This window comes from Anser cygnoides, chromosome 15, assembly GCF_040182565.1.
Source record: "Anser cygnoides isolate HZ-2024a breed goose chromosome 15, Taihu_goose_T2T_genome, whole genome shotgun sequence".
In the NCBI taxonomy this organism is placed as follows: domain Eukaryota; kingdom Metazoa; phylum Chordata; class Aves; order Anseriformes; family Anatidae; genus Anser; species Anser cygnoides.
In genome coordinates, this window is record NC_089887.1 from 10,033,137 (window position 1) to 10,055,952 (window position 22,816).

Sequence of the window (22,816 nt, forward strand, 5' to 3'; positions counted from 1 at the left end):
CTTTCTTGAACAGTTGTTTCTTCTCACAACCACAGCTACCTTATGTATCACAGCCTCGGAAAAGATTTTCTTAATTATATATCCAACCTACGAGTATGTCCCATTTAAGATACTGCCTGGAGAAATTCTCAGTACCAAGGGTAATAGGTGACCTCGCTCCCTCACAAAAGAAAATGAAAGATTTCTCCTTGCTTTGCAAAAATGATGACTGTGTGTGTTAGAAATACTCAGTGCAAAGTCAGGGATCTCTTATATAGGAAGACAGCTTTATTATGAGGGAGGTCTTAGAAAAACAATTAGCTTTTTCAGTTGCATCCAGATCTCAGTACATCTCCAGATTACAAAGCCTGAGGTCTAGATCTTTGACATATGCCGGACATGCACATCTCTGGGAATCTGCCACCACAAAAATGGCAAACCAGACTCTTCCTATGTTTCTTAAGGGTAGAAATTCCCTACATGAATTAAACATAATCTCAGGAAGAGTTGTAAACAGATCTGTCACTCAGTAAAATATTGGGATGCCACCAGGATGAAGTCTGTCGTTTTTTAAAAATGAATTAAGCTGAATTGCTTCCTTCACTTTTTTCCTTTCCCCCTCGGGTAATCTTTCCCATTCAATTATTTGGCTTTACAATCAGATTTTCCTATTCCATTAGGTGTTTATATCTCCCCTGTTTTTGTATGAAAACTTCTCACAACCAGCAGAAAACAAAAAAAGATCTCTATTGAGAAAGTGTTATCAGATAGATAAAAGACAGTCACTGTAACCTGTTTCAGCCTACTGTCCATCTGTGTTGCTATTAGCAGATTAATAATGGATCTTACAGAAGTGTGGTTTAAGAAAAACATACAGCATTAAATAATGAATTTACCTCTTGTTCTCATTTTTAAATTGCTTACATAATCATTTTTCATAGAAATTTATTGGTAAAGTAAGGATATCTTTCTTTAAACCATTTCCTCGGAAATCACTGTACAAAGTTGATCACCTCCTGGATTAAGTAGGGCTTTGTGGTGAGTGCCATTTTTACTGATCTTCCCAATCGATTATATCTTGACCTAATTTGTGTTGGTGCGGAACAAGGTATAAACTAATACTGGAGCATTGCTGTAAACATTTCACGCTATTTTATTTGAATCTGGTTTCAGCTCATTTGCAATATGGATTTGTTTAGAAAGATACACAGCTCACAGTGACTGTCTCCCATGCTGCCTGGTTCTTTCGCCCACCAGCAAACACCAGCCGATGCCTGATTTTGCCCACAGAAATGTCATTGCTCTCCAGTCTCCTTGAAACTGTCCCTACTGTTTGTAGAGGAGTACCCAGAAACTGAGGAGAACTCTGATCATCTGTTCTAGTAGATCTAAAATGGCTTTTAGCTGGGACATTTTTCCTTCCTACAGAATAAGGAGGCCTGGGGAAATTATCGAGGGGATATTCTGTGAGGAGCTCTGTTTCCTGCTTCTTGTCTGTGGCCTCCTTATATAAACACACAGAACAGGGGAAAAACATGACTGGACATCTGAAAGACATCTCTTCTGCCTTGTGCAGAGTGAACAAAAACATGCTACGATGACAATGTTCTTTGTGTAGAGACCTGTATATGTGGAGGACTTAGAGGAGACAGATTTTTCTTGCTTACAACAGAAGGGTGAAACAGCTTTCCAGAGGGAGACAATTACCTTAGATTTACTCTGTTGTGAGCTAGACACAATTTTTAAAAAATGAAATTAACTGCTGTGATTTTCTTCACTGTAAGAAATTATCACCAAGGTATTTTATATCCAGACTATTCTACATAAAAGGTAAACACAATAGAATTTGTTGTCAGTTACTGAGAAAATAACTTACATCAGCAGTTATGAGATCAGTGTAACAAAACAAACTAGGAAGACGCTTGAAAAATTGCTTTGCCTGGCTTCCTGTTGGAAGAGCTCTTATACATTCCCTTCACGTTTGATAGGGAATTAACCTCAAGTTTATGCACCATTGCATTATGCTTCTGCTGCAGAGACTCAACTTGGACTATACAAGCTCAGAGTGCTTTATATTCACTGAGTGTAGCCTGTCCAGCCCTCAAATTGCTGTAGTTTTGCCTATACAAACCCTAGGGTACTCAGAACCCTGGAGTCCGGTACTCACTGTGAAATAAAATCTTCTAGGAATGTGTACAAACAATATTTTGTAAGTCAGGGTGTGACTTCTCTGGGTGTAAGCTTCCTGCCTAACTTAATGTATTATTAGGAGTTGGACTTGATGATCCTTTGGGTCCATTCCAACTTGGGATATTCCGTGATTCTAGGGTAGGAATGCTGTATTTTGAGTTATAGGGTTTTTTGTTGTTGTTTTCTTCTTTTTTTTTCCTTTGAAAGATACTTAGATTAGGCAAAGGGAGACAAAGTAAAGAGAGAAGGAATTAAGGAGAACAGATGAATAAAGCCCAGTCATTCACCGTAGCACACACCGTGTCTGTGTATCAAGGGCAAGACTTAAATGTAGTGGGAAATTGAAGCCAGTACAAGAGCTCTGGCACTCACCTTGATCAGAACCCCATGGTAGTATATGGAAATAATTCCATATAACGTAGCCAAGCTTTGAAACAGGTCTTAATATTCCCCTCCTCCCCAGTTATAGTCCTGTATCACTATTACATCTCTGTTCTTCAATCACTTTAGGAATACAAAAAAAAAAAAAGACCATGCTAGTCACTGCCTCCAGATGCCTCCATGCTTCTCCTCCCACCACAACCACCAGTCAGTCCCTTTGTCCTCTCCCTAGTGGCCTCCAGTGCCTCAGAGATGCAGAAATAAAAAAGTCCAGAAATCAAACTGCATTAGTTACCTGTTTCTAGAGGCCAGATTTGTGAGAACAAGGAACTATCTTTTTAGCATTTCTCCGATTATCTTAAAGGCAGTGCATTACTTAAAGCTCCTGGTAGCTGTTCTTTAGCGCAGGGTACTTCCTGCAGGGTAGGGGCATGCTGACTGCTTAAAATAGCATTTTCCTTCTCAAAATAAATCTGTGAGATGAAAACTCACTTTACATTCAAATAAATCATGATACTGATGATATGGTTCTCATTGCTTTTTGCATATTCCTTTCCCCTTTTCCCATCATGTTATGAATTGAAAATACTGCCTTGTGCACTTCACAAAGCGATGTGTCCCTCAGAGAATGGGAAGAATATTCAGCTGTATGCAGCCTGGTGGGAAAGTTTGCAAAGTGTATACGATCTGACAGCTGTTTCTGTGAGAAAACTGATTGAAAATGAGACACAAAAAAATGAGGGAAAATTGCCTTTGAAGGTCTGAACTGAAAGCCCTCATTGTCAGTTTTTTTCAGTGGCACTGGGTTAGACCTTCATCTGCAAGGAGCTATTTTAGTCTGGCTCAGGAAGAGAGCCAGGAGTCAGGAAAGCTCAGGAAGAGGTTTCCGTGTCCAACCCTGCCACAGCCCTGCGTGAGATTCGGCTCTATCAGAGGTCTGTAAATAGCAACCGCTACAGTTAGTTACTGGGGTAGGTACCTTCCCTGGTGCAGAGCTCCCACTGAAACCAAGGCACATTCTCATCTGGGATAACGTGTGTTCAGGAGCAGGACTGTATTTAAGGCACATTCCAAGGAAACCAATTCATGCTCTACTCTTATGTAACGGAGAATTAAAAGGGAACGTTAAGAAACAAAAAATTACTCCTTCATTTACTACTGTCATTTTTGTCAGTGGTCAAAGGAAACAGCTCTGGCTTTCCATTTTATTCCTCGCTGGATTCATTTTCTGATCCTGTAATCCTAACACAAAGCTTCAGTGTTTTGATGCTGTTGTAGTGCCAGCTTCAGCTTATGTTCAGGTTTTTTTAAAGCTTATTTAGTTTCATATTTTAAAAAATACTTATTTATCTACATTATTTTTTTTATTTCAGAAAAAAAGAAAAATCACCAAAATGTTCAATTTTAAGTCTTGCAAAACCTCTTTAGGAATATATGGCTTTATGCAAGATATCGTATAAGCGTTAATTGATAAACAGCTGCATGTATTGCGAGTGAATTTGGAGTAAAATGGTCACTGACATTTCTAAATTTCACATCTTTACAATATTCTCCTTTGAAATTATCTGATTACGTACCAGAAAGTGTGTTTCTCTCTTTCTCTGTGATGTGATTCTCTAATAACACAGTTGTCTAACAGTGCTCTAAACATCTGCCCAGCAGCTGGTAGATAATTTCAGGCACCCCTAAAACCATTTGATAAATATTATAAACATCTGAGTCTAATCCAGTAAAGGCCAAAGTGATACTGGTATGGAGAATTGCTTTAGACACTAAATAAATTGCTTCACATAACAGATTCCCACTGCAGCAAGTAATTAAATATTGAGAAGATGCTCCTCAGAAGCCCAGAGAGGAGTTTCATGTTTCGTAGGAGAAAAGGCTGGTAATTTCTCAGGGGGCTGGATGTTGCTATTGCAAAGCCCCCTAGCATACAATGTGCACAGTCCAGCAGCAAAGCAGAAGGTCAGGCTGAGGAGAATCATACCAGGGCCTTGCTCTCCAACGTACAGGGCAGAGTGCTTCCAGGGAACCAGGTAAAAGCCGGGCCCTTCCTTAAAGGTGGAGCTGCCAGAGCCCGTGGAGCCAGCAGATCCCAAACCGGCTGGTTCTTCCTCAGCGCATGCTCCCGTAGAACAGCACAGGCCACGTCTCTTCACCTCACACAAAACAATGATGACAGTTGGCACACAAATCTCTTTTGCGTTTGCCTTTCATCTACAGAAGTGGAGTCATTCTCTAGCCACCTCTGTTTTCACCAAGTTAACTGCTTTGGCATCCTTCATTTTGATTCAGTTTTCTTTAAATACACTAATACATTCTTCCTCACAGCTCACACTGGGCTGACGTGAGGCTGTGCTGACTGCCTCCCTGGAGGTCTCTGAGGTGAGGAACCAAAGGCCATGCAGCAGTCTTTGTCTCTGCCACCGACACAAACGGACAGCTGGCTGTCACCTTCTCTTTGTGTAAGAAATCACTGCTAGAAATGTTATAACTGCAACACATTTCAACACCTTACCGAAAGACAGAGGCAAATGAATCTTGATTTTCTTGGCTGTGTCCTTTGCTATAACATTCCACATACTTTGTGCTACAGATAAGTAGCAGCCTGAAGGAAAATGTCTCTGCCTTGTTTCTTGGAGTCTGCCAAACTGCAATAATTTCAGTCCCCTCCCAGACACAATGCCCAGAGGAAGCACTCATGGTAGATGAGAGAAGGCAGAAACTACAGTTTGAATGAGGGGAGAGAGGGCACAAATGCGTAACTGAATTAATTTCTTTGGGTTCCTCTTCTGTGAAACACCATAGTTTGAGGGCCAGCCGCTCACTGTAGGGGCTCCAATCTATTAGCTAATCACTCACTGCTCAGAGACAAGATCGAAACGGCATTGCCCCTGCCGAGGCTCTGCGGGACTTGCTCAGCCAGAGGTGAGGGCTGGGCAGCCCAACTCAGAGCAACTGGACACAAGTCCCCAGGGGAATCCTTGTGGAACTGATGCAGCCCCCAAACTCCCCCTCAGAGCTTTCTAAAAGAGAATCAAGGTGAACAGGACTCCAGGAGACAAACGCACAGAGCCCAGTTTTTCTTTCACTGAAATCACTGAGGAAATTTCCATTGATGTCAATGAAGTCATGACTGCATTTTGTTTGTATTTAAGAAAATGTCAGTCAAACTTCTCTGTCATTTTGCAGGGAGGTGAAGTCACTGTCTTGCTCATTTGGCTTCAGTAACATTATTCTAAAATTTACTTTGGCTTCGTTTACTGAAAAGACTTATGTGGTAGAACGAGCTGTTGATGCTTCTTCTGGTTTTGGAGTTGTTTTCTTCAAAAAATTAACAAAACCATTAAATCACTTTATAATGAGAATCTTTTGTGCCGGTTTTATCAGTATATAAAAACCAAATGTGCCTGTAGAAAAACTCTTAAATGCCTAATCAGTAAAGGTTTGGTTAGGGGGGAAGGTTCAGGGCAGCAAAAAGATCCTTAAACCGCTGCTGTTCTTACAGTAACAAATTACCTCTTACATTTTGGTAGTGTTTGCAATCATTAGACTTTAGCAATGAGCCACCTGTCTCATTGAAAATCATTCATCCTCATTTAATGATGAATTCTCTTGAGATTATTTTCTCAAACATTTTGCCCTTTATGAGCTGACAAAATGTTGATAATTAATGTTTCAATGCTGATCCTGAAGGGCAACTAATAATCATCCAACAGTGCTCCTGGTGATTTCATATAGTTTGCCCTCCAAGCATGCATTTTTCATCTTCAGATTGTGAATGCATTTATACTATATCATTTATGTAGTTAGATAGCAGAACGTGTTTCATGGAAACGAATTGGCATTATTTACTAGTTGAGTCTCTGGGACTATTTTACTAAGGAAGGCTTCTATGAAAAAGGAATGTATTCAGCTACAGAGGAGAAGCACTTTGGGATTCAGGATTGCTGAGTTCCCACCTTTACAATGCTCAGTAACTACAGGAAAACTCCAAGAATTTCATGCACGATACACAGTACCTTGCAGTGCATGCCCAATCCCAAATGCAAATTTTAATCCTATTTTATAAAGCACCCTTGAGACACACACACACATTCTAAAAAGTGGTTACTCTGATGAAAACATGCTATGCAACTAAGGGATCAATTACAGAACATAGTCAGAAAAATTACAGAGACTGAATCCATAATCCCACAGGCTACCAGCAGCAGGGATGATGTGTACGGTTCAAAGTGTCCTACTTTCCAGGTCTAATGCCTTTTCTCTGTAAAATATCTTTAAAGGAAATATAAAAAATCATGAGCAACAGTCCCAAATATGGCACTTGAGCCTCATCATTTCCAGAAATTATTGATTGGCACCGGTTTGGATATAAACACTGCATTACACACTTAAGTGTTCATTTCCTACTTGGTACACACAGTTGGGCACAGAGACTTTGGGAGTCATTAACCTTCTGATTTATGAGCATCGCAGCAGAGAGAAATGCCTTTGCTGATGTGCAACTAGATGGTACAGCGGTAAGATCCTGACTACTTCGCATTAGCAACCAACATCTTTTCTTTTGCTGGGTTGCCCCTAATAGCATCCAGAATTAGCCACATTTCTGCTGCAACTAACCTCTTTAACTTCAGTCAGATTGGAGTAGCTGTTTGTATTTTGTAGGTCAGGCTGGACTTTGTAGGATACAAAGGTATCATCAGGATACAATTATGTTCAGAACCATGGAACAAGTTAGGGAGTAAATTTGCTTTTTGTTGAGAAGCCTTGGAAATGCATAGCCCATAGCTAGGTAGAAAAGCAAAGGAAGCACAAAACTCATGAGATGTGATAGGGAGACTATCACCAGATAGGGAAGTGTATCTCCAAGGGGATCTGCTCTGGAAACCAACATGAAGTAGCACATGGAAGCAGCTGCTCTGAGTCACAGTTCATCCCGTTACTAACCAATATTTCATCAGTAATGCACCCAGAGGTACTGAAATACACAGTTTGTGTGATGTGTGGGGCGTCACAAGAGAAGGTCCAGAGGTACGTATTTGAATACTTAACTGCTAGATGGTAGAAGCAGCTGCAACTGATACAGGTTTGGATTTAACTGGGGGAGTGGGTAGTAAACTTTAGCCCCTTTGTCCCTCATGCTAACACTTGTGAATGCCCAGCATTGTTCTGCAGTTTCTGACTTCACAGCCCAGAGCACCACTGCATCTTTCTAACCACATTTCTCAGGGCCTTCTCCGTGTAATGGGACAATGCAAGTCACCCTTCACTCTCATGAAGCAGGACAGAAAGAAGAATGAGGACATCCAGTTGTCACCCCACCAAGTATCAAGACTGCAGCCACCTTTGTTAAGAATCCAAACAAATTTGCTTTTCTACAGTCACGTGGGACAAATACAGCATGAAGATGCAGGACTGCATTTGAAGTCTCACAAGAACCAACACACTATCCAATCTGTCCATAATAGATATACAGAGCTATTAAATCTCCAAATGCCATCAAGCTGACACAAAAATTCAAGAACAAATTGACATTTGCCAGCTTTCTGACAAATACCTACAGGCATATGATTAATACAAATCCATCCTAATTACTCTTCGGTGATCAGAATGACAGGTAGATGTCATGGGACACTATCTGTGCATACTTTGCTGTGCAAGACAAATGTATTTCTCTGTTGTCACTTGATTGATTATTTTTAATGTTGCAACAGACATTCTTCAAATGATTATAAAGTGTTAAGAAGCAACATTGAAACATCATGAGCTAGATCCTGTCCTAGGACCTAGTCATTCTGTTCTGATAAGAAAATCAGGCCTTAACGATGACACAAGCAGTTCCCAGTAGATAAAGCAAGTGCCCAAACCCAGGACATTCACAAATGCCTTTTCTTCATCCTTTCCTCACTAAAGAGAAAAGACCTGGCTACAGGACTACTGTCTGTGCTACTGCAGTCTTCAGTGCTGGTCTGTAATGGGGCCCCCTTCCCCCTAATCACCACTTCATACTCAAAAACAATTGAAAAGGTGGATCTTTGCAATAGGGGTGGCAGCTCATAGCCAGTTACCATTCAAATGTTATTCAAAAATAATTTCATGGTGTACTAAATTGCATCAAAAATAATCTTTTGCAGTTTTCTGGCATTTCTGCTTCTTTATAGTGACTGAAGCTGAGACGTTCACCTTGCATTTTGAATTTATTTCTACACCTCATACTAACTGAAAGAGGAAGAAAAGCTAAGCAGAAATGCAATGTTCAAAAGGCTGGTGGAAAAACTGCTTCATTTCTTTGTGGCTATTTCCCTGGCACGGCATGCAGTTATTTAATCAGGGCATTTACGAGTCCCTGCCGACGGCAAGACAGATGATTCTAAACGAAGCTGTGCACTTGATAATAAGGACTGACCAAAATGCTTGAGTGCTCTGCTTCACAGCAGACTCCCTGAGACTATATTGTAAAGATCGTTTACTGAGAAGGCTCAGCCACGTTATCACGGTCATTCAGTTTATGAGCCTGACTGTATTGAACATGTATGCACTAGAAAACATATGAGTTGCTCAGTACATGGTAAGCAGTATGTAAAGAAGGCGGCTGCAGTGTCTTGTTAAAGAACAAACTTCGAACAACCTACTTTGTATTTTGCATGCAAACCCACTGGAGATCCCTCTTGGGATGTAAGGGCATCAGATCTTCAGTTATGGTAGAACAGAAGAAGCACTGATAATCTGGCTGAAAGAGACTGCTGTACAATAGAAATGTGCATGATATTACGCTTCACAGCTATGAAGTAACTCATCTATGTTAAAACCAATAACCAGCAATGCTTTCTGCGCCACCGTTAGAGATGTTAACACAGAGCTCCCTCTCCATTTAACCGATGAAGTAGAAACTAACAACTACCGAAACTTGACGTACTCAAGATGTGCATTTCCTTGTGATACGACAACACTTGCATGCAAAGGCACCAACCAGGAAACAGCATTGTATTATACAGACTGTCGTACAGGTAGCTAACAAGTTCTGCCTCCAAAGAGATCCTGATTTAAGACAACACAAATCGTCAGAGTAAAGAGGGCAAACGTGTATGCACTAATGGACTCCTGCTTTCATTAATAATACTACTTAGCATTTCATATTTAGACTGATACGCAAATACCAAAGGCTAATTGATGACATTACTGAAAAGGGGATGATGTTTTTTCAGCTTCTTTCCAGACCTTCCGGAGATTACTGTCGTGGTGCCATGCAATTTAGGACCTATGCTGTAAGGAAGCAATAAAGCAAATAGTAAGATCTCTTTATTTTTAATCAATGCAGACGTTTGACCAGAAGTCAGTTTTAGTATTAAAATAGGAAAGACACATGAGATCATGTAAAACAGCTACCATAAAAAGGATTTCTACAGTATTTTAAGAAGGTTGAAGCCTACAAACAAACAAAGCAATTACTCCTGTAGCAAACTCTAAATATAATAATTTTCTACTTTTCAAAGAGCAGACAGCCTCTAGATTACTTCTTATTCTACATCTACATTGTTATACGTGTATAGAAATACTCTCAGTAAACCGAATGTAGTGTGTAGAAGGGCAGCTCAGCAGCAGAGCCAGGATGCGGACACCTGGACACTTGGTTCCAGTCCTGCCAACAGCCCACTCTGGTACCAAGTCAAGCTGTGATTTGGGTGGAAGCTCAATGCTGAGCACACATTTTTGAGCAGATCAGTTCTCCCCCTCAGCCTCCACACTCCCCTCTGCCAAACATATGATCTTTTGTCCAAAGCTTGCAAGATGTAACCTTCCTGTCACCTCCAGGTACCAGTTATTATTACAAGCACTGCACTGCACTCAATTTGTGAGCTGACTCTGCAATAAAACCAGACCTATTTATGAGAATAAGACAAGCACAAGTCTGTATCATGTCAGAGGACCTCCAAAACTGTTGCACGCAGCTGAGTCAACCAGCTCAGGCAACAGCGATTTCAGTCTTCGATTCCATTTTAGCAAGTGGGGAGTTATTCAGTGCTGAACGTATGCCAGGCACTGCAACAAAACCAACACTGCAACTGAAGCACTGGAGTGGGAAAGTTACACCTCTCTTATCAGCATATGGCAGACAGCAACATATTCTTGAAAAACCAAAGCCAAAGGTAAAATATGATTCCAGAACAGAGACTGACAAACACAGCAGTAGCTGAAAAGCCTGAACATAGCAGCAGTGCTGGCAAAAAATTGCTACTGGGATGCTGCAAAGCTCCAGGATGTTAAAAGGCATCCAGGTGAGTCTTCATGATGCACATCAGATAGATCGTGAAGCAAGAATATCAGCAAGCCCAGTATCAGCAAAGATTATGATACCACAGCACACGCACAGAAAGCTTTTCTTCCTGTGACCTAATGAAACACTTGCTGTAACTTAGAAAATATTTTTCCTTATAGTAGTACAGAGCTTTTTGTGACCATTGTTAGCAAGATTTCTTGCCTCAGTGGTTACCTTGCCAATTAGAGGGGTTTACAGGGTTGTAAATAAGATAGTTCTGCCAATAGGAGAATAACCCCCGTGCCTCAGAGAAGACAAGGTCCTGTGGCTAACTCGGATTGACAACTGTTTATCTTTCCACCAGCACTTTGGACAGGCTATGTCACTTGTTTTCTGGAAAATTACAATTTCAGCAAAGCTGCTCCACCAAAGAGCATGAGTTGAGCTCCTAAATACATCGCGACGTATCACTGTACCCTCTGCCGGAGATAACGAGGGCGAATAACGCAGTTGTCATCCGTGCCTTTCAAAGGTGGTGTATTACAGACTACCCATTTATGAAAAGCCACATATTAAACCCCACCTAGCAAGCAGCGAGGGAGACCTAACGTCCCGGCCACCCTTCCCTCTCGCCAGGGGACACCTGAGCTCCCACTGCCACAGCACCACGGCCCCGGCCGGGGGCAGCCCCCCGCACCCCGCCGCCTTCCCCTGCTCACGGAGCCCGGGGGTGCACTCGGAGCCGGGCAGGACCTCCCGCAGCGCCCCCGGGCAGGCCCCACTCACTTCTCCCCAGCGCCTCCGCCTTCCACTCCGTCTCCTCCAGCGCCCCGTAGCGCCTCACGGCTCTCTCGGCCTCCGCGCCGGCCGAGATGGCCCTCCGCAGCTCCACGGCCCTCTGCAGCTCCATGGCCCCAGCCGCTCCGCCGCCCTCCCGAGCCCCACCACCCCCCGGAGCCCCCCGCAGCCGCGGGGCCGGGCGGCGATGCGATCCTCCCGAGCCCTCCGATCCTTCCAAGCCCTCCCCGGGGGCCGGCGGGGGCAGGCAGCGGCGCCGCGCACATGCTCAGTGCGGGGCTGGGCCGGGGGAGGCGGGCGGGCATCCCCTGCATCCTCACCGCCTGCATCCTCACCCCCCGCACCCTCACCCCCTGCATCCTCACCCCTCGCCTTGCTCCGCGGACCTGCCCCCAGAGGCATGCCCCTCATCCCAGCCTCACCCAAGCAAAAGCCCCAGGACAGCAGCCCAACAAGCGATGAGGTTTGGTGTTTCTCATAAACACGCAGCTTTCCTGCTTATGCAGCCTCCTGCGATTAGAAGAGAAGGAAAGGACTATGCAGGAAGCACTAGTGCAGTGATAATTGTTGTTGTTATTAGTTCTTTTATTGTAGGGGAGATCTTATGGATCAAATCCCTCAACAGCATTTTACAGTTACAGAGTACTTTTCCTGGTGAAATCCCATTGCATTTTATTGTGTGTGGTATCGTTATGTCTGATGTAGAGATGATGAAGGAGGAGTTGAGACAAGTTGCCCAGTGCCCCCCAGTAAATCAGGGTTTGTAGCACTCTGCACCTGGTTTATGAGCAACGGGGTACTGGTAATGCTGAATACGTACTGGGTGCATGAAAGTTTGTCTGTCACATACCTTTGCCTACAAACTTTGCCTTGCCCTTCAACCATCAGTGCTACAAAAGCACTACTGCTGTACTCAGTGATGTACTTACTAGTTGGATTGATGCATGTTGTTGCTATACTCATGAACAATTGTGTTTAGGGGTCGTACTTTACATGTTAGAAGAGAGAAAACTTCCACATCAGTTTTGAAACTGTAACAATGAAATTTAATTTTATTTTTTCTCCTGAGAGCTGCTAACAAATTGCTACCAAATTAAAATGAGCTAGACAATATTTTGGAAGATGTGCAGGGCACAGCGATTTCTCCTTGTCAGCTGTGCTCTGCAGGGATTTGCCATGGGTTGTGCACCAGACCTGCTTGGAGGGCTCTTGTTGACTGTGCAGTGCTCCATCCGCGATGGTTTTGGCCTTTGGAGATGAAGCCCAAACAAAGCTGTGAGTCAAGCAGGAAAGCTGGTGGCACCACTCTGCACAGCTGATTTTGGGTGACAGTGCAGCTGTCTGCTGGGGTGGGCTGGACTGACTCAGTAGTAGAAGTGAGGAACACAAGTGTGGGAGGAAGACAAGAGCCCATCTGGGATCTGGATGAGATTTGGACTAAGGGAAACAGGCTGATTAGGGAGAAAGGGCCAATTTTTTGGTGGATCTGAGAACTGTTTAGCTTAAATTCATCCCTTCAAGGTTTTAAATTATTATAATCCAAGTGCTTTGTTTAGGAGATGGAGGAATGATCCTAGAAATAATCAAGTATTTAAAGCTCTGAATTTGATAGCATGGGAGAAAAACTCCCACTAATTAGTAAATGGGATGCACTGAGTTTAATTATGTAAAACAAAGAATGCATAACGTGATTTATTATAACTAGAAAGTTTTCACCTGCCCCATTTGAAAAACTCACAAAATTCAGTAAGAGCCCAGTCTTTCAGGCTGTTACACTTCTGAGCAGGCATGTGGAAGCAGTCCACATGGGTCCATTTGCCCAAAAATTTTGGAAAGTCTGGGGCCTAAATGCACAACAATTATTTTGCTAGTGTTCTAAAGTCAGCATTTTTGCTATTGCAACTTTGGAGCATTTTCAATGCTGCATTCACAAGTGGAATTAAATTTCTCCCCTGCTGATGATGCCTTTCAGTTCACTCAGCAGTAAGCATGCATTTCTCCACTTGGAAAGGCTGGTTTTCTTCTGCTGAAAGACTGCTAAGAAAGAAAACATAAAAACTGAGATCTCTTCTCGCTACTCAGTGGATAATGTCTGGCAGAAAAACAGAGGCCCACTTTGCTCTTGCAAAGTGTTTGTTTCCCCTAACTGCTTTCATTCCCTTCCCATTTCTCATCTGAGTCCTGCCATCAGGAGCTGTAGCTGGTCAGCAGCAGCTGGCAAAGCCACGCTCCTATCTAGTGCTTTTTTGGCCTCCCCTGTACATCACTGATGCCCCACAGAGACACAACACTATATATAACAGGCACACTTTACTAAGGCAAAATTCGTAACAGTGGTACGACTTGTCAGGTGGGGGAAAATGCTTTCTTTGCTTTCCTGGAGCTTTTCAAGCACCTAAGATTGCTCAGCCTGAAGTTCTCAGAGTTCTCCTGCCTTTATGGGCACACCTTGTAAACCAAATGGGTTCTCAAGAGCTGCTTTGAGAGTCTGGGGCTACAGCAAAAGCAGAAGTCAGGGGTGTTGTTCTTTGTCAGATGGGACAGTCATTCTAACACAGAAATAACAGAAGTGTTACATTTCTGCCCAGGGTTTTCATTTATTTATCATTATAATAAAAAGCTGCAGCTCAGCTGATGAAACAAAATGAAATTAAGTGGATTATGTATATTTATTCCATTTTCGTAGGCATAAATACCCAGATCCGTAATTACCATGACAGAACAGGCACTGTGCCCATGTGATTTGGTTGCTTGCATAGAGCAGGTTGTGGGACTCCTATATGAATCTGTCCTATAACATTTTTTTTAAACACCAAGACTTGTTTAAGAAAATCTCTGTGTTGGAGGAGTTACCAAAATTCCTTGGTATCTGATGTCATGGTTAATCTTGTTTCCCTGTGAAAATACCTCCTCTTCAATCTTCATCCCTCAGCTCTTAGGATTCTCTGTAGTTCCACATCCTTAGCATTTTCCCAGTTATTCCTGGTACCCTGCGCAGCCCCTGACCCCACATCCCACAGGCTGTTCCAGCAACGTGTAGGAGCCCTGGGGGGCTGTCAGCCTGCACACATTCACACTACCGTGCTACAGCCTCTCTGCCACCTCCAGATCTCGCTTGCCAGGCATATGCATGGCACAAAAATGTCCTGGCACAGGTGAAAGGCTGTGAGCATTACAGGAAAATGCTTACCTGTTGGAAAACCTGATAATCAAACAGATTTAGGAAGGCATGCACGTAACTTCCTGATGCTTCCTCCCTTGCATGATCCTATGCAGCAGACAGGCTGTGGGATTAAGACAAAGAGGGCCACAACTGTGCTAAAGAACCTATACAAGTCCCTAGCACAGTAGGGTTGTTGTAGGGCACCTTCCCCGTAAAAGCAAGAATGAGTATTATCTGCTTGAAATTCAGCCAAATCAGGGCTCTTTCAAGGACCCAACTGTGTCCTATGGCACACAACTGTGGCTATGTCATGAGATGTACTGTGTTGTAGTGCGCTGTCCTGGGAGCTGTAGTGGTAAATCTGTACTTTACATAACACCTTTTCCCAAATCATTACGGCCAGTCTACATAGACAGCATTACAGAGTGGGGAAAAAGGGTTTAATGTGTGAGTGTCCCCAGCCTGTGTCACAACACAGTGTGAGCTCGTCTGAGTCAGTGGGACCCTGTTGTATCACAGACTCCAGTTATCACAGGGCGACAATCAGGTCTGTGTCATTCTTAGTCTATGTCTCAGACATTTGTATTACCAGTCTCCCCAAGAGATCTGTATTAGGCCAAAGTAGACCTCATTTGCTTTTCAAAGAGTTATAATTAAATACCATCCTAATTGAAAAGAGAGAGGAATGGGATAGCTGAAAATCACAGCACTGTCCTTGATACAGAAGATACTTTCTTACTGTAGTTTCCACCTTCTGTTTCATGGTAACGTGAAGGACTTCTTGGAAGCCCTGGCCCTGCCGTTCTGTACTTGAAAAAGGATCTGCTGCAGCACAGCCTTGGCTGAATGAGGGCCTGGTCTCAAAAGCCAGTGCAAGTTCTTATTATGTCATTCCCTTTTTTCTGAATCCTAGCTCGTGTTTAGTTAGCGCCGTTTGTATGCTTATTTATTTATTTGGAATTACTGCCTTTCCATACATGAACCATTCCTTTAAAAATATTTTTTAGGCTAAAGTAACTTCATAAATACTTTACCATAGCTGCAGCTAAGTAACTAGGATTCTGATCTTTTTCCATAGCTATCCTACATCTGTCAGGATAGAAAGGTGCACCTATCGCCTAAAAGTGCTGTGTATTGCAGACAAGCAAGGCATTCTAATGAGCTTGTTAAAAGGCAACCAAGGTGTTTTGAATTAATTTTGTGAGTCTGGGGCAAGATGGTGATCCAAATATTTGTTTGTAAGTATTTCTACCTAAATACCTATTAAATGTCGTGCTTTTTAATTAATGTTTCCCTGTGAAATATTGCATGAATATGGTACTCTTTTTTGTGTGTCTCTGTTTTATCAAACATGCACACAGAAAAAATGGACTATATATTTAACTTCTTACTACCTCTCCATAGCTGAATTTCTAGTAGAGCTACAGAAGCAAAGGACAAGCAATTAATGCAAATTTTAGGGAACAGTGTGGCACTAATTCTGTGTTAGATGTGACAGGCTTCACAATGTCTGGGTCAATCTAAATGAAAGTACTTTGTGTCCTAGACACCGTTTTGTTTAGGAAAAAAATGCTGTCTTTTAAAACCTCTGTATATTGATGCTTATGATTTGACTTGTGTGCAGTAAACGTTGGCTGGTAGCACTGGAGCTACAGCATCTGACTGCCTATCTTTTATGCAGATTTGGAGATCTATCCTGTAAAGCGGAGTCTGACCAAGCAAGTATTTAGATTACCCTGAGTAGTACGTACTTGCTTTTCTATCTGAAAACAAACTAACGCTTAAAAAGCAGTCCATAAACTCATAGCACATGTTAAATGTCTGCAAAGCCCTCTCAGTTCTGTCTTTATGCTGCCAGGATCCACAGTGATGTGCGGAAGAATGGGAGCTTACGCTCAGCCTGTTACTGCTCAGGATCAGTACCTGGTATCACAAGCTTGAGGCTGCACTGAATATCAAGACAGACCTTGCAGGATTGAGCTCCCAAAACACAGTCCAGGTTGGTTACCTCCTGTTAAATATTTGGTTTAAGATATATTTCAGGTGAGGCTGTGGTAAGTTTTTACGTCTGTTTGACAATTGTATTTGTACATGTGCAGAGCCTATTTGCAAAAGTTCCTGGGAGGTGAATAATGGAGACTATTAAAGCTGCCACAGAGCTTTCCACTTCTATAGATTTATCTCAGCTATTTTCGGTATTCAAGGTGAGAAAACACAGCACAAATTCAGGAGATGCACTGGCAGATGAGACAGGGCAAATATTTCTGGCAGAGAAAATGGATGCAATCTGCACAGACCAATGGCTGTAGTTGCAACCATAACACAGATTTCAGAAACTTACTTCTCTAAACTCTTTTCCTTCACATTTTATTTTTGTCTTAATGGATTCTTTCTACATTCACTCTCCTTTTAAGGTACAAATTTTACAGCAAAAGCTGTTACAGCATCTGTCAGATGTTACTAATACCATGGGTGGTGAAGTCTTCCATGTAACAGTCTTATTTTTGGCGTTTGGAGTCAGTCCATATGACTGGACTGACTGTTGTGCAGGTGAGTCATTACTGTGCAGGTGGCTTTTGTATCTGTGATGAGTGGCCATAGCTACATAGAAAAACAGATGTTTGACCAGCAAATTTAGACGGCGAGATAAATTGGTGTGGGACATTTTAGGAGACTTGCAAACACTGTGGAATTCAGTAATACTGAAGTGGGTTTGTGGGCATGGCCATTTTAAAGTAGTAACTATACTGTGTAAAATTTGCAAACACAGCAACATGCTCCCCCAAACACAGCTCTTGTAGGGTCTGAACCTCTCCTCATTTCACTTAGTCCAAAGTTTAAAGGTGACTTTCTGTAAGCTGCTGTTTTACATACACAAATCTGGATCTTAAACAGAGCTCAGAACTGCTTGCAAGCTGCAGTGCAGAGACTGTGTCAGTGCCTCACTGATTCATGTTCCCATGAAGTGTATGTGCTGCACTACACTTGTGTCATAACAGGCATGTCCATTTCTTCTGTGGAGCATTTTGCTACCACCTTCACTGGAACTGGAAGCTCAGCCCTGAATTCTGAAAGGGTTTCCTTGTGGCTTGAATTTCTCTGCAAACATGGCCTTCAGTGATGGAGGACCTGTATTGCATTGATATTTCAATTTCTGCTCTAAAACAGTAAGCAAAACACCACATAGGTAATTGCCATATCCTTTTGTGCAGTTTCTAGGAGCACATAATAATTCAGTACTGTATGATGGCCACTCTGAGCTAAGCGTAGAACTAACGTAAAACCCTTCAGTGTCATTGGTGTATCATGGAAAATCAGGTGCAGCTAACAATCTTGGTACATTTTGGATGTAAAATATGTGATGCATGAGATGGGAGTAGCTGAACACCCTTAGTGATTAGATAAAGGTGGTATTTAGCTCAGAAAGGTATGAGCAATGGTAAGGTAAGGATACCACAGGCAGCCAGGTTTACAGAGGTGGATGTTTCAAGGTCGGCATAGAGCAAGAGGAAGTAAAAGACTAGAGATGGAGAACTCCAGTTCCTAAGCTTGTATTTTCTTTTCTAAATCTTGCTGCAATGAGAGGAAGGCTGCTTTCCTGACAAATGAAAGCAGTAATAGTGTGGGGGTTTATTCCTGTGTATACAAACCCTAAGCATGCATCTTACTTATAGTAAGATACGTATATACTGATTCCAGGCAAGAATGTTGTACCTTATTTTACCCGGCTGCCAAATTATACCCTATAAAAGGAGACACAACTCAGAACAAAGCGACACTTCCTCCACAGATAAAGGATCTCATGTGGCACAGAACTCTGTGTGCATGGTTTGTGAGTCCATATGGGCCAGGCACTGAATTTATCACAGCCATCTGAGTGCTTATGCATTTCATTTCTGTTCTAACTGGATGAAGTAGAGTAACAGAACTGGGAACTGCATATCCTCTCTCCATATATCGCTGGTGACTGAACTACCTACTAGGTAGGCTATATATTCATACTCCCTCTTGGTTTTTCTTTGATTTAATCTGTTGTAGTGTAAAATGGAGAGGAGTGACTGCATCAAAATCCTGTATTTAAGGTCTTCTTCTCCTGGCAGAGGGGAGTATTTGCATGGGTGTCCCACATCACACTGGCTTACAAAGAACATGAATGTAAACAAACTCCAACTTGCTGTCCTTTTCCCCTTCTTTTTTTACAGCACCACTTCCCAACTGTCTTTCCCTGAACTCGCAGGGGAAATGATGCATTTTACCATCCTCTTTGGATGTCTGTTTTTCTATCTGGATACATGGTGCAAGTATTTTGGGCACTGCCACATTAAATTAATAAACTAAATTAACTAATAAATTAATAATAAAGAAAACAGTAAGGCGGTGTTTGTTAGGGCAAATGCTGTTGAAGAGTGTATGCAATGACCATACAGATATGCAATCTGCATTCTTTGTTCTTGTTTATAATGGATTACAGTAACTTTGATCGTAGTGGAATGGCAATTGAATGTGAATACACAATGCAACTTTGAAATTAAGGGAGAGCACAGTCTTTGGGTGCTTGAGATTTTATAGATGGGAATTCTGTTCCGAATTTGTTCAAAAGTGGCAGATGACTTGAAGCATATAAATAACCTTTAAGTGAGGTGAATAATCCCTGCTTTCCTTTCACCCTGCTTGTGTTAACGTCTGTGACATCAAATTGAGCTTTTTACTGCATGTGGTCCGTGAAGATCCCATGGAACTTTGCACAAGACCTGGCTTTTGTACACACACTAGTTAAAGACAGACAGAGCCAAAGAACAACATTCAAAGTTTATTAAACCTTTTCAAAAACACAGACATTTTTCAGTCAACTTGAAATTCATTATTTTAGACAGATTCAAGTATTTCTTGCACATCTCAGTGTACTGGCACTAGTAGTAGCAGAAAGCACTAGCATCACAGCAGAGAACCAGATGGCAAAAGCTGTACAGATTTCAGAGTTTGTGCTATACAGAGAAGTTACCTATCAGATACGGTACCAAACTACAGGCCATTTCACCTTCACTACAGTATAAAACTAGTTATTTTATGCTGTGTTACCGGATGGTTGTTTCTGGTGTGAAGAAGACAGAAGCCTTCTGGAGAATTTCACATACCAGTAAGCACAGGAGGTTCATTTGCATGAAAGATTTGCAACAGAAAAATACATTTTCAAATTTTGATTTTGTCAAATTCAGATTTTAAGTCTCCACAGATATCCAGAATAACACGAAGCTAGAACTGCACCTGATCTAAATTTGTCTTCTCAACGCATTTGCTCTTAGAGAGAATCCATGAAATGGAAATGTCATCTGAATGCATGGCTAGTAGCTGTTGGCAGCATGTTCCCTCTTTCCTGAGCACCTATGTGACGTCTAATTCTATTCCTATCTTTCTAGTTACTGAAATCTGCATGTTCAGCTGGCATTAAGAGCAGTATAATCCCTTCAAATAGTCATAAAACCTAACTCTCTTATGACAGTTTTTGAAAGGGTGGTGGAACAAAAAGAGGACAACTCTCACACAGCTCATTTTATTTATTTTTTTAAAGAAATAACTTGTGTTTGATTCTCCTAGTAATTCAGTAATGTATGTGTCAAATGGAGTTGCACTAGATGACCTGGTCTGGACCTCCAGAAGTCCCTTCTAACTTCAACCATTCTGTGAAATTAATATTCTAAGTCAAAATTTTATCAAGAAATAATAAAGTCTTTAATAACTAGTGGGGTAGATCCTCCAACAGACTGAATTGACAGAGGTGGGAAATCTTTAGGAGGTGCATCAATTTATGCACACTGAGAAATTGTGACCCCCCACACACACACACACTTCATTTTATTGTATTATGTGTCTGGAATGTTTATTAGTACAATCAGTGCTGCTATTTACAAAAATATAAAAATATATGTGAAATGAGATTTGGGTTACTTAACCATCAAGATCAAGTAGTTTATCAAGAAAAACAGAGAAAGTGAAAGAGAAATATGCACAATCTTAAGTTTACTAAAATATAAGAGCTGCAGGCTCTTATTACATGAAAGAACCATGCTTCACATAACAAAAATATGGAAGAAAACCCTGAAGCCCACAGTCAGATAAATTTGAAGACAAAGAGGATTTAGCTCAAATTCCCAAGAAAAAGCTGGCATCACAAAAGCCTAGAGCAATAAAGCACAGCTTATGTAAGCTTTGAAGCCATTTAAAATAAAAGATGGATGTTCCCATTCATTAAATGCTCTTGCTAAAGAAAAGCATCAGCATTACAAAGATCATGAGAAGAGTTTTAAATTCTTGGTTCGCCTAGGGATTAAGCTTTACTCACTATACCCATGCAGAAATACTTCTGTGCACCACAGAGTTGCAGCTTAATATGGCATACTGCTACAGCATGCAGCAGAACACCACCATATCCCTACTTCACTCTCCTTGTAATGTCATTATTTTCCAGTTCCATTCTCCAAATGAATTCTATTAATCCTTAACACTTAAGGCACAAGCAAAAATAAAAAGTACCTGTAAAAATAAAGTCAAATACTTTATTATCATACATCATCTGAAAATTTTAAGTCTCATTGACAGAACAGACTAAAATACTCTTCTGTTCCTAAAAATATATTAACAGCAAAACACTACTGGAATTGCTTCTTTATCTCAAGGACTTTAGATATATACACACAATAACAATTTAACAGCTGTAGCAGCCTGAAATACCTATTCATTCATATTTCCTTTTTTAAGTAGACAGATAAAATGCAGTTAGTTCTTCTGTGGATTTCTATTGCTACCGGGATGTCCTACTTCAGGACTGCCCAATATACACTGTGGGATCTGTGCAACAACACCCACTGAACTACTCCCATACAGACATGTAAGACAGCCATTAAGAAGAGGAATTAATTCCACCACATACAAACATGTACAATTATCTACATAGGAGCCAGTCACCTTGGACTGTTAGCGATGGCAAGAAACAGACACAGTGCATAATTCATCCTACCCTAAAACACATATCCAAAACTACCTGTTTTTCCCCCACTAACTATAAGTAGAGCTTAAAGTATTTAGCCAAGTTGCAGATGTCCACGCTACAGATGTCTAAAGTCAATTAAAATTAATTACTTAAGGCAGGTGCAGGTTCCCTCTTCCAGGTCTGCCTGTGCAAGGTGATGATGGAATTGCACTGACTTCTCTGTCAAGAAGGAAGCTACCTCTTTCACCTGTCTGTCACCAAAACGGACTGTAGAAAAAGCACACCCCCCCCCCCCCCCCCCAATACACTGTAGTTCTGTAGTCAAGGCCACACAGGTACTTTGCACCACTCTTGACTAATGGATTCTGCTAAACTTGATTTTACCTGGAATAGATTGGGCAGTGCTTGCGTGATCCCTTTCCGTGTCCGCCCTAAGTAGCACTGGGCTCCTGCAGTGACAAACCATTGTAACCAATATATTAAGTAGTACAGCTGCTGGCTAAAGGAGTGTTCCTTTATAACCTAAGCAGGCATTGGTTTACTGTTTAGGTAAGACTGAGGAACTTAGACATTCCTCAAAGTGGTTATTATCATCACAACAAAGAGGGTTAAGTCTTGTCCTTACAATCATCATCAAGATAGGTTTAATCAGATACTGTTTCAAGCTTAAAATTTAAGGCCTAAAATGTCGTTCTAATAAACTAAGGACTCCCTTATTATCCCTACCTGCATCCAGACCTGGTCCTCAGTTGACAGAATAAGTCTATAACTGATTTTCACCATTTCCTAGTTTCCTATGTATAGTTACTATATGACAGTGTTTCCTATGAACAGAATCATAGAATCATAGAATATCCTGAGTTGAAGAGACCCACAAGGATCACTGAGTCCAACTTCTGAGTCTGCACCGGGCCACCCAAAAATCAGACCATGTGGCTGAGAGCGTTGTCCAAACTCAATTGTTCTCCCAGGTAAGACAAAAGGAACATGAATATATTTCTACAAATAGAGTCTTTTTTTTCTCTGAATAAAATAGAGTTGTTGCCACTGTTTAGGT

The 22,816-nt window shown here is 41.6% G+C and overlaps 2 protein-coding genes across 3 annotated transcripts in view; one reads left to right on the forward strand and one right to left on the reverse strand.

Moving 5' to 3' along the window:
* BMERB1 (bMERB domain containing 1) overlaps positions 1–22,816 on the reverse strand; it is a 63,652-nt gene that overhangs the window by 36,891 nt on the left and 3,945 nt on the right. The window contains exon 1 of one of the 2 annotated variants that reach the window (XM_048067139.2): positions 11,597–11,865. The exons of the other annotated variant lie outside the window; for it this stretch is intronic. Coding sequence (XP_047923096.1) covers positions 11,597–11,720 — 124 coding nt within the window. The 5' untranslated portion in view covers positions 11,721–11,865. Of the gene's footprint in view, positions 1–11,596; positions 11,866–22,816 lie in introns of those variants that run through there. 2 annotated transcript variants of the gene reach the window in all.
* Positions 1–22,816, forward strand: part of PDXDC1 (pyridoxal dependent decarboxylase domain containing 1) — a 75,789-nt gene that overhangs the window by 18,266 nt on the left and 34,707 nt on the right. The window contains exon 4 of the mRNA XM_013176919.3: positions 16,630–16,770. The gene's annotated coding sequence lies outside the window, so the exon portion shown is untranslated. The remainder of the gene's footprint in view (positions 1–16,629; positions 16,771–22,816) is intronic.